Here is a 15,738-nt window from a genome sequence, read left to right as displayed (position 1 = left end):
ATATGCCTGTGATCTGTGTTGTAAGAACTTGTCCTGATGGATAGATGGATGACGGATAGATAGATAGATAGATAGATAGATAGATAGATAAGGTGAGTTACACTCCAATACGAGGCTTGCTATTCTGTAAGACAGGTCGGACACGCCTCCCACGCGGTGACTTAGGAACCGTTACCCTAGCAACGTCAATGGGCGACAGTTGCCGTGGTTTTGTCAATAAAGCCGTACGTCGGCGCAAGAAAAGTTCGCAGCCAAAAGAGCTTCTTCCGCAGGGTTTGGACAACTTGGCAGCGCACGCTGGGAACACAGTAAGTTACACAAAGTTTGTACGAACAGTGGCTACAAACAGACTCTTTTTTTTCTTTTTTTTGTCAAGTTCTTTGCGGACTCTTCGCACCTCTCTGTTACGGTGAGAAGCTACCCGAAATGGACGTGGGCTCCAAACTCGCCGAACTGGACCTAACGCGCGAGGAGGTGGAGCGCCTGAGCCGCGCCTTCCGGGACGAGCGGTTCCGCGCGCTGCTGCGCGAGTACGCGGACGAAATCGCGTGCCCCGAAAACCGCAGGAGGTATGAGCAGGAACTCAAGCAGCTGGAGCAGGAGAGGGGGGTGGACGTCACGTTCGTTCACCCCACGCCGCAGAGGGTTCTCAAGACGAGCGTGGACGGCAAGCGGAAGTGCTTCATCAACGTGTGCACGAACGAGCTCGTGCGCAAGCCCGAGGGCTCGCGCGGCCGCGGCTCGGCAGGTGAGCTGGGCTGCCACTGGTCGCTGCCCTACAGTCTGAGCCCCGGCAGGGAGCACGTGGACTCCAAAGGCTGCGTGTACACCGTGTATGACGTCATCTTCCACCCGGACACGCTGCACATGGCGTGGAAGAACGAGCGCTTCATGGGGCTGGTCGACAGCACGGCGCTGCAGGGGGTCCAAAGCCAATTCGGCGTCCGGCTGGACGAGAACAACGTGAAGGTATTGAAGATCAAGTACAAGGGGGTGCCGAACCCAAGCGTCATCCGCAAGCCAATGCCCGGATGGACGGCGGGAGTGCGAGAGGCCGACGAGAACGACCCGCTCCGTTTCCCTTATCCGCGTGACAGCGAGCGCCTAGAGAGCGCCAGGTCCGAGGCGGTCGACAAACATGGCGGCCGGCCCGACTCCGGTGAACCTGGAAGGTCGACCAAGCCGCGCTACACCATCAAGTACAGATCCTACATCGATCTGCAAGACTACACGTGCGCACGGGACTCAGCCTCCGGCCCGCGTCCCAAAGAGATGGTGGTTACTATTGACCTGCCGCTGCTCAAATCTGCCGGGGACGCTGATCTGAACGTGACCGAGAGACGCCTGCTCCTGCAGTCGCAGAGCCCAGCCTACAGGCTGGAGCTTCCTCTGCCGTACCCCGTGGACGAGAACAAGGGGCAGGCCAAGTTCAGTAAACCCAAGGGGCAGCTAACTGTCACTCTACCGGTGTTGCCTCTGCAAAGGCCACTCCTGGATGAGGTTCAGGCCCCGCAACTCGCTGGCGATGCAGGGGGTCAGGACAGCATTGATGCCGATGAGGCTGAGGAGGGTGAATGTGAAGGTGAGCATTGCGAGCTTGCTGGCGTCTCAGAACCTTCTACTTTGCACAAGCAAAGTACCACAAAACCCTCTGCTAAGGACGACACCACAGCATGTGACCCGCCAAAAGAGCAGGATTCCTCATCTGGACATGGAGAGGACACTGAGGTTGCAGCTGGTGGTGATGGAGGAGCTGGAGAAGAGCATCTCAAGTTTCCAAACAGCAACGGGTCAGACAAGCAAGCTGAGAGTACAAGGGGCAAACGGGTGTCTTGGCGCGATGAGAAGAAAAGTAACGAGATCGTGCCCTCGGAGGAGGATTCAAAAGACAGGGTAAAGTACATCATAAATGTTTGCCACCGGGGGGAACCATTGCATCTGTGACCCAGGTTCAGTTTAATGTGGAATATCGAATAATGTATCTCTGCAGCTGATGAACATCACCCTCACACACACACACAAGACAACTGTCCTCTAATTTCAGCCCTAATATCATTTTACTGTTTTCTCCTTTAGGCAGCAAATGACACTATAGCCACTTGATTTTATGGCAATTAGTTGTCCCAAAATATTGCTGTTCTTTTGTGGAATATGAAATGATTATGGTCAATGGGGTCATTTCACAAAAGGAATTTATTATGGACGCTTCTCCGGCAGCTGCATTACAACACCCTGTGTAGGTATGAATCATGGAAAGAGCTGTTATGGAAATTCCTGCTGGTAGGTTCTCCTCATGAAGGTGGTGGGAAAAGCAAATGTGACGGAGAAACAAAATGATGGTACAGGTAAAAACAGTTAAAAAGTGTAACTCAAGGGTTTTCAGTCTAGCTGCTGAATTTATGACCTACAGCAGGTGGCATACTGGTTAGAGCTGCTGACTTGTAGTGGAAGGATCCAGGTTTGAATCCCACCTCCTGCTGTGTAGTACCCTTGAGCAAGGTATTACCTGAAATCGCTCCAGTAAAATTATCCACATGTATAAATGGGTAAAGAATTGTAACCTTAACACTGGAAATCGCTCTGGAGAAAAGCATCAGCTGAATGAATAAATGTAAATATGCTTTCTGTATTTTTTACAATTATATGAATTATTCAAACCCAGTTCTGGGTCCTGGTCCGTGATACTGGAACAAAGTGTGGTAAACAACGTTTTAGACCTGATACTGCGATTAAAGGCCATCGGTGTGACCACCAACCATACTTTCATTTTGGCTGAAGCGCTACCCAGGTATGATGTACTGGATTTAAAAAAGGGCTAAAATAAAAGCAGATAAAATCAGAAACAGTTCTAAATACTTGATCATCATTTCCATTAATTTGGGCACAGAATGCAGTAACTACAAGGAAATAACTGAAGTATTTCTGTGTCTGATCATAAGAAGGCAGCGATCCAGTGCCTACTGACTCTTTATTGGGCCAAAAATTAAACATGTGCCACAGCATGTTTTTATAAAAATAGCTTATACATGTCTATCATTATTGGAAATATGTCATGTCACCTTGTGTGTACATATTTTTTATACTCAATTCTTTGGGTTTGATCACTGAAACATGTTATTCGTTATACTGAAGGATAATGATCATGTTGATTATTATCAGGAGCGCTTCTGTTTACTTCGGTTCCCCCCCCACAGCACTTGAGCTGTTAGGGTGTAGGCTCAAACCCAGCTGCATTTTCTCCGTCTTTGCGTGGGTCTCCTGCAGATGTTCTGGTTTCCTCCCACAGTCCAAAGACATGCAGTTTAAGTGGAGTGCTGATGCTAAATAAATAAATAAATAAATAGAGAGGGAGGGTGTAGCCCCCTTGCCTTGTGCTCATCACTTCCAGGTTAGGCTCTGGTTTACCAGCAGCTCATGAAAATGAAATAATTTTATTTTTTTTTTGCCTTGATAGTCTCATTAATCCCTGTGGATGAGATTGTCATCTGAAATGCAGATTATTGTGCAGCGAAAGGAGCAATGAGCCCTATTTGGGGACTGTGAGCTGTGCTCAGACTGCCTCTCGAGGCACTTACTCCCCCCCAATAGACAGCTGCTGCCTAATCCCTTCATTGCACACTATTCTCCTGCCCACATTTGGCCAAGTTGTCAGGCCTGGACAATGCAATAGACTAGGATACATTTTTTTTCCATTTATGACACTTTCCACCAAGGCAACTTACAGTGCAAGTTACAATTATTGAACCGTTTATACAGTTGGGTAAATTTACTATATCAATTCAGGGTAAGACCCTTGATCAAGGGCACTACAGAAAGAAGTGGGACTCAAACCTGCAACTTCCAGCTCTGACGGTGGTGCCAAGAACCTGTGAAAAAATGCTGAGTCATGCCATAGAACGTGCAGAGCTAAAATACGTTGAGTTCCCTCACGTACACCCGAGGGACTGGTAGCCACAACCCAAAAACATGCTGTACATTGATAAGCCACCCCTGTGTTTTTGTATAAAAAAGCCAGTGTCCAGAGAGCCACTTGGCTGCGTTGTCTCCCAGCGCACGCCTCCCCACCATTGTACTCACCTAAGAATAAAGGTGAAACTGCACCGAACTGGAGACGTGTGCGAAACCACCACATCAGCCACTGCCCCATATTCCCAAGTGTGAACACACTACCTGCCCGCCGTCGACCTTTTGGAGCTTCATCACCTCGCTGAACGGAATTTAGCACAGCGCTCTGTATACGGATTTACATCAGGTGGTTTGAGTTCTACCTGTCTGACAGATCATAACAAGTGGTCTGGCAGGGCTCCTGTTCTTCTCCTCTGCCTCTCTCATCTGGTGTCCCACAGGGCTCAGTACTGGGTCCTCTGCTGTTCTCAATCTACACCTCCCCCCTTGGCTGGGTCATAGGCAGGCAGCAGTGCATGGGGGAATGTCTGATGCTCCAGGTAGAAAGGAGAGGAAGAGCTGGGTATCATCAGCATAACAGTGGTATTTGACTCCATGGGAGGCTATGACCCATCAGACATTCCCGCATGCACTGCTGCCTGCCTGTCAGACATCTCTGCATGGATGTCTGATCACCACCTTCAACTCAACCTTTCCAAAACAGATTCTTTATTTCCCAGCTGGCCTGTTTTCCTGTCACAATCGCTCAATCAAACTGAACAACTCACTCATTTTGCCTACCTCCTCGGCTAATAGTCTGGGAGTGACGATTTACTCAAGTCTATCTTTCTCTCATTACATCGAAGCCACAACCTGGACCTGCAGATACATCCTGCATAATATCTTCAGGATCTGTCCTTACCTCACAACTGACTCCGCCCAACTACTTGTCTAGGCCATGGTGACATCCCGTTTGGACTCCTGCAATTCTCTCCTGTCTGGCCTTCCCGCTACTGCCATCAAACTTCTACAGCTGATACAGAATGCTGCTGCTCGAGTTGTGTTTGACTTGCCAAAGTGTTCCCATGTACTGTATCTCCTCTATTCACTTCTCTGCACTGGCTTCCTATAGCTGCCCGATCAAATTCAAGACTCTGGTTATGGCCTACAAATGGATCAACAGAACTGCCCCCAGTTATCTATAAGACCTGATCATCTACTACACCCCAACCAGACCCCTTCGCTTGTCTACTTCTGCTCCCTTGGTGGTCCCACGCACGAAAAGTAAAGCGCGGAGGTTCTCGGTTCTGACTCCGTTGTGGTGAAACAACCTCCCCCCTCTTACTCAGAAAACTCAGCTCTTCCAGACTCACTTCGCCCATGATCTCTTAAGTTCATGTAAGGTGTAAATGTTCATGCACCATAACTTTAATATGATGCCCGGATAAACCTTTACACAGCCTCTACTCCTGTATTGTACGTAACTGTTTGTGTATCTCAAAAAAAAAAAAAAAAATTGTAGTAGGGTGATCAGGAATCATCAATATTGAGTTTTATGCAACTTCTCGTGTGATGAACATTGGTATATATGATGGAAAGAAACTATTTAAGAATCACATCTGCAACTATGTCTCTTTTTCTCCTAAGGTAATGCACACATTGTATTTTCTATGAGATGTACATCGCTTTGGAGAAAAGCATCTGCTAAATGAATAAATGTAAATGGCAGCAAGGTATTCCAAAGCTCAGAATTATGGTAAATCTAGCCGGTTTCTGTCCTGGTCTAAACCCGACATGAGCTCTGAAAGCAGGTGGTAGTGATTAAATTCTCCATAATCCCTTATCCACCTCATATTCCAAGGGATGTGGTCTACTTGGAAACAGGCAGCAAATGTAATGGCAGAAGGGATAGCGCTTTTGATGTTTCATGTGCAACCGGGGTCATCACCTGTGGGCAGCAGGTGGCATAGTTGTGAGAGCTGCCTCCATGCGCTTAACTGAATCCTGCCTCATCAAGGTTCTTACCTTCAACTGATACAATAAAAATTACCCAGCTGTACAAATGGGTAAATCACTGTAAGTAACATTTTTCATCATGCCGCTTCTGCTATAAACTTAACATGCTTTTTCCATATATTTTGTCACCCTCCTAGGGCGTTATCATCCAACCGCTTGTCCAGAATGGCACTGCTGTTGTCAGTGTTCTGAGCTTTTGTGAATTTCCATTGTTGCTTTACTGGGTGACAGCAGTGGACCTTAACCGCTTTAATAATTTGTGTTGCAGGAGCAGGCTGGTGCCCCACATCAGACTGTGGACACGTGGGTGGGTGGGGAAGTGAGACCCTTATTGGGGACACCCCCTTATGTGGGGACACATAGGAGGAAGGGAAACTCGGCTGATTCCCTGCAGGTGGACGAGGCAGCGCCGTGCCCAAAACCTGAGCTGATAGGTGGTGAAGGTCAAAGCCCCCTTGTCCTCCAGGATCCACTTGGACCACCAAGTGGTGTAGAGCACGAAGACGTCAACGTTCCATGTGCGCAGCCGTGTGCAACGAAAAGCCAAGGAGGCCATAAACTCGAAGAGATGAGCCAGGATGTGGGAGAGCCGGAGGGACGTGAGTTGGACGAGGACGACCTGCCCAACGAGCACAGCTCCGTGAACCTGGATGAGAAGCACACAGCAGTCGTCCTCAGAGAGATCAACCCTCAAGATGGGCAAGTGGAGGTCATCAGTGACCACACCACCTCAGCGGGCATCTCCTTTGACAACTCCCTGTTGTATGAGCTGGACTGACGCGAGCCCATGTTGTACTGGTGCACATACAAAGGCTTTATTCTCAGCTGTAAAACACAGACAGCAGGTGGCCTGGTGGTTAGAGCCTTTGTAAGTCACATTTTGACAAAAGTGTGAGATACAAAATAAAAAGGCCACCTTTACCAAATAAACATGGTTTTCCTTTCTTTACTCAAAGAGCTATTAAAGGTGTGACAGTATTGACATGTACTCTTTGGTTTCAAGGTTTCAAACGCTTTTCCTTTGCTCATACAGTAATTGGCAAAATGACACCTGAATTGTAAAATAAATTACTAATATCAGGTCAAGATTATTGAACACACATAATACATGGAAATGAGTGGTCGGTTGTATAACTGGACCCTCTCCCTCCATTAATGCAGTCATGTGAGGAGGAACACACACACAGTGGCTGAAGCTGCTTGTCCCGAGCAGGGTCGCGGCGAACTGGAGGGGGGTGGGGTAGAGAGGACACACCCAGGACAGGATGCCAGTCCATCACAAGGCACCCCAAGCAGGACTTGAATCCCAGACCTGCCAGAGAGCAGCACCCGGCCACACCCGTTGCACCACTGCACACCCCTTGAGGAGGAACCATACTCAGAAATACTGGTTCATTAAAGACATTTTGAAACTGTTTGCGCTAATAAAAGTATGCAGAGTGTACAAGTTACAAAAGTATTGCAGTTGTGTTCCATCATCAGCTAGAGAAATTACAGAAGCCTTTTCTACCTATTTACCGCAGCTGTTCACTTTAGTTGGGATCGCACCACGCTTGTGAGGGAACAGCAGAGAGTGTAGTGGTTAGTGCTACCTGCCTAGGTCTCAAAGGATCTAAGTTCAAACCCCAACTCACCTGCTATCGTACCCTTGTACTTGCCCTGAATGTATACAATCAAAACACCCAGCTATACAAAAGGGTAAAACGGTGTACGTGGCTCAGCATTGTAGGTTACAGAGAAACAACCCATTCATAAGTATAAATGTAAATGGGACCCAAAAGAACAGCTGTGCCAAACACACGACCATGTGAGTCTGCGGTAGTTTTGTCCAAATGACCACGTTCAGAGCCTGAAGGACCGTTTTAGCACAAAGAGTGTCTTTGGAGTTCAGCGGATGACAAAACAACTATCCTTAACCTAACCTGACCTGACCATAACCCTAACCTCAATTGACCATAACCATAACCTAACCCTGAACCCTAACCTAACCCTAACTTTATAGGCCACTTCTATTGGAGCTCCATTCACACCAACTAAAGACAAAGCGCACGTATTCAATGAAAGTTGATTTGATTCCTCATTTTTAACTGATGTCCTACAGTTACAATATTCAGAAAAATCAGATCAAATGGACTTTTTAAACCTCAATATGCATTTGAACAACTATTTAACAAAGTTGCTCATGGAAATTCTTACTTTCGAATATAGAACGCATTAAATGCATGATTAATGCCATCGAAACGTGCGATTAATCGTCTCCTCTGGAAGCGCTTCCTCTTCGACCCGTTTACATCCACTGAAGACAAAGCGCAGGTTTTATTCAATAATGTCCGTTTTTGCTGATTCCTCCAATTTGTAATGGATGTCCTAGAATTACAGTATTCCATACCATATAAAATAGGATATATTAAATGTTTGATTGTGTCCTACAATTACAGCATTCAGGTAATTCGCATCAAACACTGACTTCTAAAAACATTAATATATATCTGAACAGCTCTAACAAATAGTTAAGTTTCTCATGAAGACTGAAACTGCTTCAAAGAGGTTACATGGAATGTTCAATTATTGCAGTCACAATGAATCACACATTTAATGCATCCTGTCCTAAAAGGAACATCCAAAAGTCTGATAAATATTCATTAAAAATTAATCAAATGATAGCACTAGTGTGCAGCCATGGGCCACTGAAACGAATTTCCGTTTGATAGAAATTAGCAAAATTGGCAAAGGGGACTGGAGTTTGTTTTTTCCTGCCACGGATACCTGATTTACAGAAAAGGTACGGGAAAGGTACAATAAGGGTGGACTTGGAGCAACGGGTCATCTTGTAAGAAAAAGCCTTACAACTGAGCAAAGACACATTTCTGAGTGGGGCTGGAGCACCGAAACGTGATGGGCTCTGACCCCACTTCTGGACAGTGGCAACGGAAGCCTGTTGGTGTCACATTTTCTGCAATTAGTCCTCATTCTGAGAATTTTGTTTCCCAGGTGACAGTAAAAAGCTGTAAACGTTGTTCTTGAGACAAATTATTTTGCCAAAAGGCAAAGGAAGCATATTTATCTTAGTGCAGCTTTGACGGGACAACAGATCGGGACCCAGTGTGAATTTCAGAGGAAGATTAGGAAGTGGGACAGGGAGTCCCAGGAGACCATGCCTGATGTCAGCACATCTCTGCAGCAGAAATACTGTTACGTTAATTCTGCAGGCACCAAGCTCTTCCACAGGGGCTTGAAAATGATTTAATACGCATAGAAACCACCTTACATTTCACAAGCAGAGAAATTTCATCTCCAACCTGGACAATTTTCCACTGATCAGTCAGCTATCACTTTTAAAGCAGGTAACAGCTGCTGCTTTTCAACGGAAAGGTTGCAAGTTTGAATAGCTGCTGTAGTATCCTCGAACAAGGTACTCACCCTTTTTACTAGGAAAAATTCTCAGCACTATGAATGCGTTGATCATTGTCGGTATCTTAAGACTGTAAGCTGATTTGGAGAACAGTGTCAGCTACATTAATGCATTTTTTTTTTTTTACTCAACTGAGCTACGTTTGCTCAAAATTGATGGGGGCATATTTTGTAAATAATTAAAAAAAAAAAAAAACACCCTTAAAGTGGAAAATTGACTTGTGAAACACTTGAGGAAAGACCAGCAAAGAAAGGGGGTGGGGGGAATCAACTGGTTCTAAAAGGTTTAACCTGTTTTTTTTTTTTCTTCTTCTAAACATTTTAAAGAAAATTTGAATATGAAAATGTTAACCATACCCAATAAGGCATTAATACAAAAATGTAATAAATTATCTGTAGAAAGCGAAGGGGAGTTTCACTAACAAAGTCCTGTCAGGTAACTCAAATACAGGATCAAGTCATAGGTTTTACAAGTATCATCAAAAGAGACTCAGTTAGAAGCCCAAACCCCAAATGTACTTTATTTGAGTGTCCCATCAAAGAACAGGCAGTAGTAACAGTCCATAAACAAAAAAATATATATTTAAAGGCTTTTAAAGAGGATGCGAAGGGAAAAGAGGAGCATCACTGTAACCTGCGGTAGCTTTTGCACAGTTCATGGTCCCTGATGTCCCCCCAGCCGCCATTCTTCACGTGGGGGGACACACCCCCCGCAGGCACTCTCTTGCTCATGAGCAGGCTCTTTGGGAACAACTGGCTGCTGCTGCTCTGAAGGATCCCCTCAATCTTCGACTTCTGACTAGACGGCATGCAGGCTTTCTTGTGGTGCATGCCGCAGTCCCCGGCGTGAAAGATGCGGGGCGCCTCGCTCACCATCACCTTCCAGAAGGCTGGCAGACACGTCACGGTGAGGTACTGCAGCGACCAGTCCCAGTTGTAGTCGTCGTAGGTGCAGAACACGTCTGTGCACTGGATGAGCTTCTCGTAGGTCTCCCTGTACATGGCCATCCCCATGTTATGCTCTGTAGACTTCCATGCCTTCACTTCCACTTTATTGGCCTTACTTGAATAGCCAGCGTGGCTATATGCTCCAAGCGACAGGATGTCACATTCGGGACACTGCTCTTTCTTGAGAGACTCCTGCAACTTGAGGAAGTGATAAAAGTCCGGTGACAAGAAGTGATCCTCCTCGATGAGCAGCACCACCCCGTTGTGGTCTTTTAAGGCCTTGACTTTCTCCCAGACAAAGTGCAGTTTCCACCACCAGTGGTGCTTGGTCTGGGAGAACTTTGCTTCTCTGTAATGGCCAAAGGAGTCTGGGTACTCTGCATTGATGCAGCCCAGCTTTAAGGCATCTTTCTTGGGAATGTCTCTGGGGCAGTCCTTGGGGTCGTTTCCTGGGAACTCGTGAGGATACAGCTGGATACTGAAGGGGAAGAAGATCTGAAGAACTTGGCAAAAATCAACAGAGGCGACAACCTGGTTGATCTCTGGGGACCAGTAATCGTGGCTAAATATTAGCAGCACGTTCTCGATGCCCTTTGCCTGCCGAAGGGACTCTACAAGCAGCTTCAAATACTCGGGCCGGTTATGGACTTGCACCACTACAACTGGCTCATCTTTCTGCCGCGTCTTGAACTTTTCCTCATTCCTGATGGGCTGGTCAAAGTTCAGCTGGAATATGATGCCCCTGTACACCAAAGTCATGTTGTCAACATCGGGCTTGGCCACCTTCTCTGGCTGCGTTTCGTTGTCTTTTCTCTTGGGCCCCGTGGTGGCCTGCACCCGGCTGCTCCTCACTGGCTCCACTTCTCTAGGCGGTATTTCAGTCTTCTTCTGTCTGCCACTGCTCCAGACGGCAAAGGCACAGGCCAGCACCACCAGGGTCAGAATGAAGACCTTTCTCTTGTAGATTCGGAATCTCATGGCAGATGGACTTCCAGGACGTGATTGATTTTTGGGAACTCAACAGGAGCTTCCTATCCAGAAGTCTGGTGGAGGCAATTGTGAAGAAGCAAAAGAGCTACCAGGATTTTTTCCTCACTTTAGACTCTTGGAATGTTATGAACATGGAGCCATTCAAAGGGTCAGTGTTGGCAAACATATCTTACTGGGCATCGTGCATAACTAACTGGTAGAATGGTGCTTGCGCATACTGAACCACGCCACGGGACACCTGCGAGAAACAAAAACAAAAGGAGAAAAGCTATTAAATGGAAAAAAACATCCAGAAAGGCCAAAACCAAAAACTCTTGGTTTAAATCCAAACCAAACACTTACTAGATCTAAGGAGCAAACATGGCATGAGATGCCTGCCAAAGTGTGGGCAGTAATGGATCAAAGGTGTAGGCAAGTCGCACACAAGGAAACAGGCACTGAAACGCTAAACTACTCCTTAAAATGCTTTTAACTGATAAAGGAAAACAAATGCAGTACTCATAACTATATACATCATTTTCAGTAATGTAACTTGGCTACCATCCCTATATTTTCTCCATTTTGAAAAGTTTAGAGGGATGAGAATATTTATCAGACAATATGTATTTATATTGACCTCTATCGTCTGTGTTCACATTTTGATCAGGAATAGAAAAGCATAGATACTTTTGTAACATCACAGATTGTTAGCGTTTTGTTTATAATTTAAATATTTTACCAATCTAGTTGTGTGTGAAAATGACTCAAAAAAGTTTAAAGACTTATTTTAAATAAGTGACTAAGAGCATCTTTAATTCATTAACGTTCCATGTCTTGTCATCACAGTAGTGGCTCATGTGCCTTGGCTTTGCTTTCAAATTAATTTATTTAACTGACACTTTTCCACAAAGCATCTTACAGTGACACCCATTTATCAAGCAAAGTGATCTTTACTGTGATACATGGTAAGGACCTTATTCAAGGGTACTACAGTAAGATGTGGAATTTGAACTTTTCAGTGCAAAGCAGGTGCTCTAACTGATATGCCACCTGGTGGGCTGTTTTATCTACCCAGTGGTGCTAATCTCCAGGGCCATCATTAAGAGGACCGCGCTCTACCCATTCTCATTCTGACTCGCCTCTTCAGCTACCCCTCTTTCTACTCTTCTGTGTGTTTTCACTGCACGTGTCAAACATCTGTCCACAATACAACTTCCTCTGCAGAGGAAGTGATGAAGCCTGTACAGATTTTCATAGCAACAACAGTAATAATAAACTGTTCCTGGGTGCTAAACTATTTTTATAGTGTCTCTAAATGTTGCTTCTCAAAGTTGCTTACAATAAAGAAATAGGCTCCGGCTCCCTGCGACCCTGCTTGGGACAAGCAGTTGTTGAAACTGGTTGGCTGGTATAAAATAAGGATGAGAAGAAATTTACAATGAGTCATTAAAAAACTAATACTAAAAGATTATAATAAAGATAACTGTAAGATGGATGATAAGAAAAAGAATACAGGCATGCAAATGTATCATTTGGAAGCGATTCTGAACACATGGGTCTCTAGTCCGGATTTAAAGGTGTCGATGGTGGGATATACACCACAATTTGGTGGTTATTAAAAAGATTTTTTTTTTTTTTTTTTTTTTTTTAAACCAATTATCTAGTGACAGGAGGCTGTTGGGGAAAAAATACAAAAAAATATAATTACTTCCAATTCTGCAGATTGCCAGAAAAATATTTTTGTAATTCAGAATGGTATGCTTGGGAAAAAATTACTTCAAATATTGAAAAAAGTGGGTTTTTTTTTTTTTTTTTTTTTTTTTAAACAATTTGGATTTCATTTCATGGACTTAGCAACTGCTCAAGAGAAAAATGACTAATGATCATGGCACCATCCATGCTGAAAGGTGGCACATCATTCGTGAGACTTCCTCAGCATGTGCCTTTATAATATTTTGTAATTAAAAACATTTCACGCAAGTGAACTGGTGTAGAAAGAGAAATAAAGTGATTTTCTAACAATTAATTTTGTTTCTTAACGGGACGGATGCGTTTCGCTAGGTACCTTCATATCTCTCACGCGCGCGCACACACACACACACACACACACGTCTCGGACTGTGGGAGGAAACCCACGTGCACACAGAGAGAACGTGAAAACTCCACATTGCATAGATACAGAGACTGAGGCGGATTCGAACCCACATACAACCGTACACCCCAGGACGCGGGAGGCACTAGTGCAAAGAAAAGATACGATAAGAAGACAAGAAGTGTTCGCGGTAAAACTACACACATAAATATATATATAATATAAAAGAATAACTGGTCTTGTGTTTTAGCATATTTAGTTACACAACTCCACCGAAAACCTTCAGAAAAACCAAGTCCAAGAGATTTAGTTATAGACACAGAGAGAGCAGACTAACAAGTACACACTTAGGCGTCTTTAAGGTCACTTTTCGCCGGCAAAGTAACGCGACAAAGGGAGACAGTGGTCGCGAACGGGTCGTGATTCGTGTGTCACCAAGAGCAGCGCAACTGAACTCCGACACGGCACGGTGGCGGTCTCGAGCTGCCGCTTGCAGTCCAAGTCGTGCCCTCGCGCCTCGCTGTCCTGTTCAGCTCAGCTCGTTCGTACACATCTGCAGAGCGAGGTCCCGTCGCTGCGTCGCGCGTCTCAAAACTCAGAGGTGTCGCCCTCGCCGCAGGACCACGACCGTCACTGATGGAACTGAGCAGCGCGCGCGCACACATACACACACACACACACGCACGCACGCACGCACGCACGCACGGACCCGGACCCGCGCGGCTAACGGCCACCCTACACTCACTCCTCTCCTTCCGGGAAGCGCGGTACCTTCGCCAAAAGCGGAGGAGCTTCGGGGGTTGCGGCCGAGGATCCGCGCGCTTCACCACGACAGCTCGGCCGCGCGACGCTCGTCCACGTCCATTCCTGGCTCCCCGTCTCCTCTATCTTTCTCGGAACTCGTAGCGCCGAGCCAGCAGCAACCTCCCGCATCCCACAATGCATCGCTCGCCAAGGGAGGCGGAAGAAGAGCGGAGCCACGCCCCCCCAACCGCACGTAAACTCGGATACCTTCACATACTGTTGCGTCTCATATCGTACCAGGATACCATGTGTTTCATTGGTGTACCATTAAAAACATGTTTACACTCACTGAAGATGAACAAAGCGGAGGTTTCACTAAATAAAAGTCAGCTTTTGATGATTCCTCTCCTTTGTCATGGATGTCCTGCAGTAAGAGAATTCAGAGAAATCACGTCAAACGGTGACTTTTTAAATACATTTGAACAGTTACCAAGAATCTTACTTTTCAAAAGAACATGATGAAGTCGTTGTGTGATTAATGGTTTCCAAACGTATGGTTGATCATTTGTGACTTGTGCAATTTTTAAATAAACCCTAATCTCCAAAGCACAAGACCCTCTGGCTTGTACGAATCCCTTTTCTCTAATGCTCTCTGTGTACGCATACAGTTTCCTTCATGGACATAGAAATCCTTTTGTGGTCGATGTACCACTGAAAACACATTTTATTTTTAAGACATTTCATGCGTGCAAAAGTACACGAGGCGCAGTGTGGGAAACATGCAACCAATACACAATGAATGGATACATTTACATTTATTCACTTAGCAGACGCTTTTCTCCAGCGACTTAACGGATACTTGTAGTGTTACCAGCCCACACACCTTATTCACCAAGGTGACTTACACTGTTAGATACACTACTTACATGGTCACTCATCCATACATCGGTGAAACACTCTCTCTCTGTGTCATTCACACACTCTGGGGGAACCTGAACAGTATGTCTTTGGGCTGTGGGAGGAAACCAGAGCACCCAAAGGAAACCCACACAGACACAGGGAGAACATGCAAACTCCACGCAGGCTGAGCAGGGATCGAACCCACGTCCTCTCGCACCACCCAGGCGCTACGAGACACAAGTGCCACAGTGTCACCTTAACATAGTGAAAGTGCCACTTCAAAGCATGGTACACAAGTAGCCCCTGCAGCACATTAGGTGTACTGCACATGAGCTCCTATTTCAATTACATTCAGCTTTTTTGAGACACTGGTCCTTCACATTACAAACAGTACTTATTTTCAAAAGTAAAATTGAATCTGGGCAAATGTTTGAAACTGTTTTCTTCACCTATTCTATTATTCATTTAGTTTTGTTGTGGAGTGCAATTACCTCATTCTAGATGCTCTGCCAGTAGTTGGAAGTGCAGTGTACCCAGGGAAGAAGTGCAATGCTATATTAATTCAACCTGCATCCACACCAGGGGGGGCACGGTGGTGCACCGGGCTTGGCTGGGTCTTGCTCTCTGGTGGGCCTGGGGTTCAAGTCCTGCTTGGGGTGCCTTGTGGCAGATTGGCGTCCCACCCTGGGTGTGTTCCCTCCCCCTCCAGCCCTGCGCTGCCGGATTAGGCTCTGGTTTCCTGCAGCCCCGCTTGGGACAAGCGGTTTCAGCCT

The 15,738-nt window shown here is 45.9% G+C and overlaps 2 protein-coding genes across 4 annotated transcripts; one reads left to right on the top strand and one right to left on the bottom strand.

The window, feature by feature from the left end:
• The first annotated feature begins 209 nt into the window (after positions 1-209).
• dnaaf2 (dynein axonemal assembly factor 2) lies at positions 210-6,797 on the top strand. Its single transcript, XM_029258651.1, has 2 exons — positions 210-1,893; positions 6,170-6,797. The coding sequence occupies exons 1-2, from the start codon at positions 427-429 to the stop codon at positions 6,677-6,679; spliced, it is 1,977 nt and encodes a 658-aa protein (XP_029114484.1). The 5' UTR covers positions 210-426; the 3' UTR covers positions 6,680-6,797.
• Positions 6,798-9,822: 3,025 nt separating this feature from the next.
• Positions 9,823-14,258, bottom strand: mgat2 (alpha-1,6-mannosyl-glycoprotein 2-beta-N-acetylglucosaminyltransferase). Of its 3 annotated transcripts, none has more exons than XM_018764078.1 (2): positions 14,093-14,258; positions 9,823-11,488 (listed from the first exon to the last, which is right to left on the bottom strand). In XM_018764078.1, exon 2 carries the CDS (start codon positions 11,236-11,238, stop codon positions 9,937-9,939), a length of 1,302 nt encoding a protein of 433 aa, XP_018619594.1. In that variant the 5' UTR covers positions 11,239-11,488; positions 14,093-14,258; the 3' UTR covers positions 9,823-9,936. The 3 variants fall into 3 exon arrangements, with proteins under 3 accessions (XP_018619594.1, XP_018619595.1, XP_018619593.1); XM_018764079.1 differs by lacking the exon at positions 14,093-14,258 and adding an exon at positions 12,569-12,598; XM_018764077.1 differs by having other exon boundaries at positions 9,824-11,488; positions 14,067-14,258.
• Between the last annotated feature and the right edge of the window lie 1,480 nt (positions 14,259-15,738).

Source organism: Scleropages formosus, chromosome 15 (genome assembly GCF_900964775.1).
Source record: "Scleropages formosus chromosome 15, fSclFor1.1, whole genome shotgun sequence".
In the NCBI taxonomy this organism is placed as follows: Eukaryota; Metazoa; Chordata; class Actinopteri; order Osteoglossiformes; family Osteoglossidae; genus Scleropages; species Scleropages formosus.
Note: the sequence above shows the minus strand (reverse complement) of the source record. Positions and strands in the feature narration are given on the sequence as shown.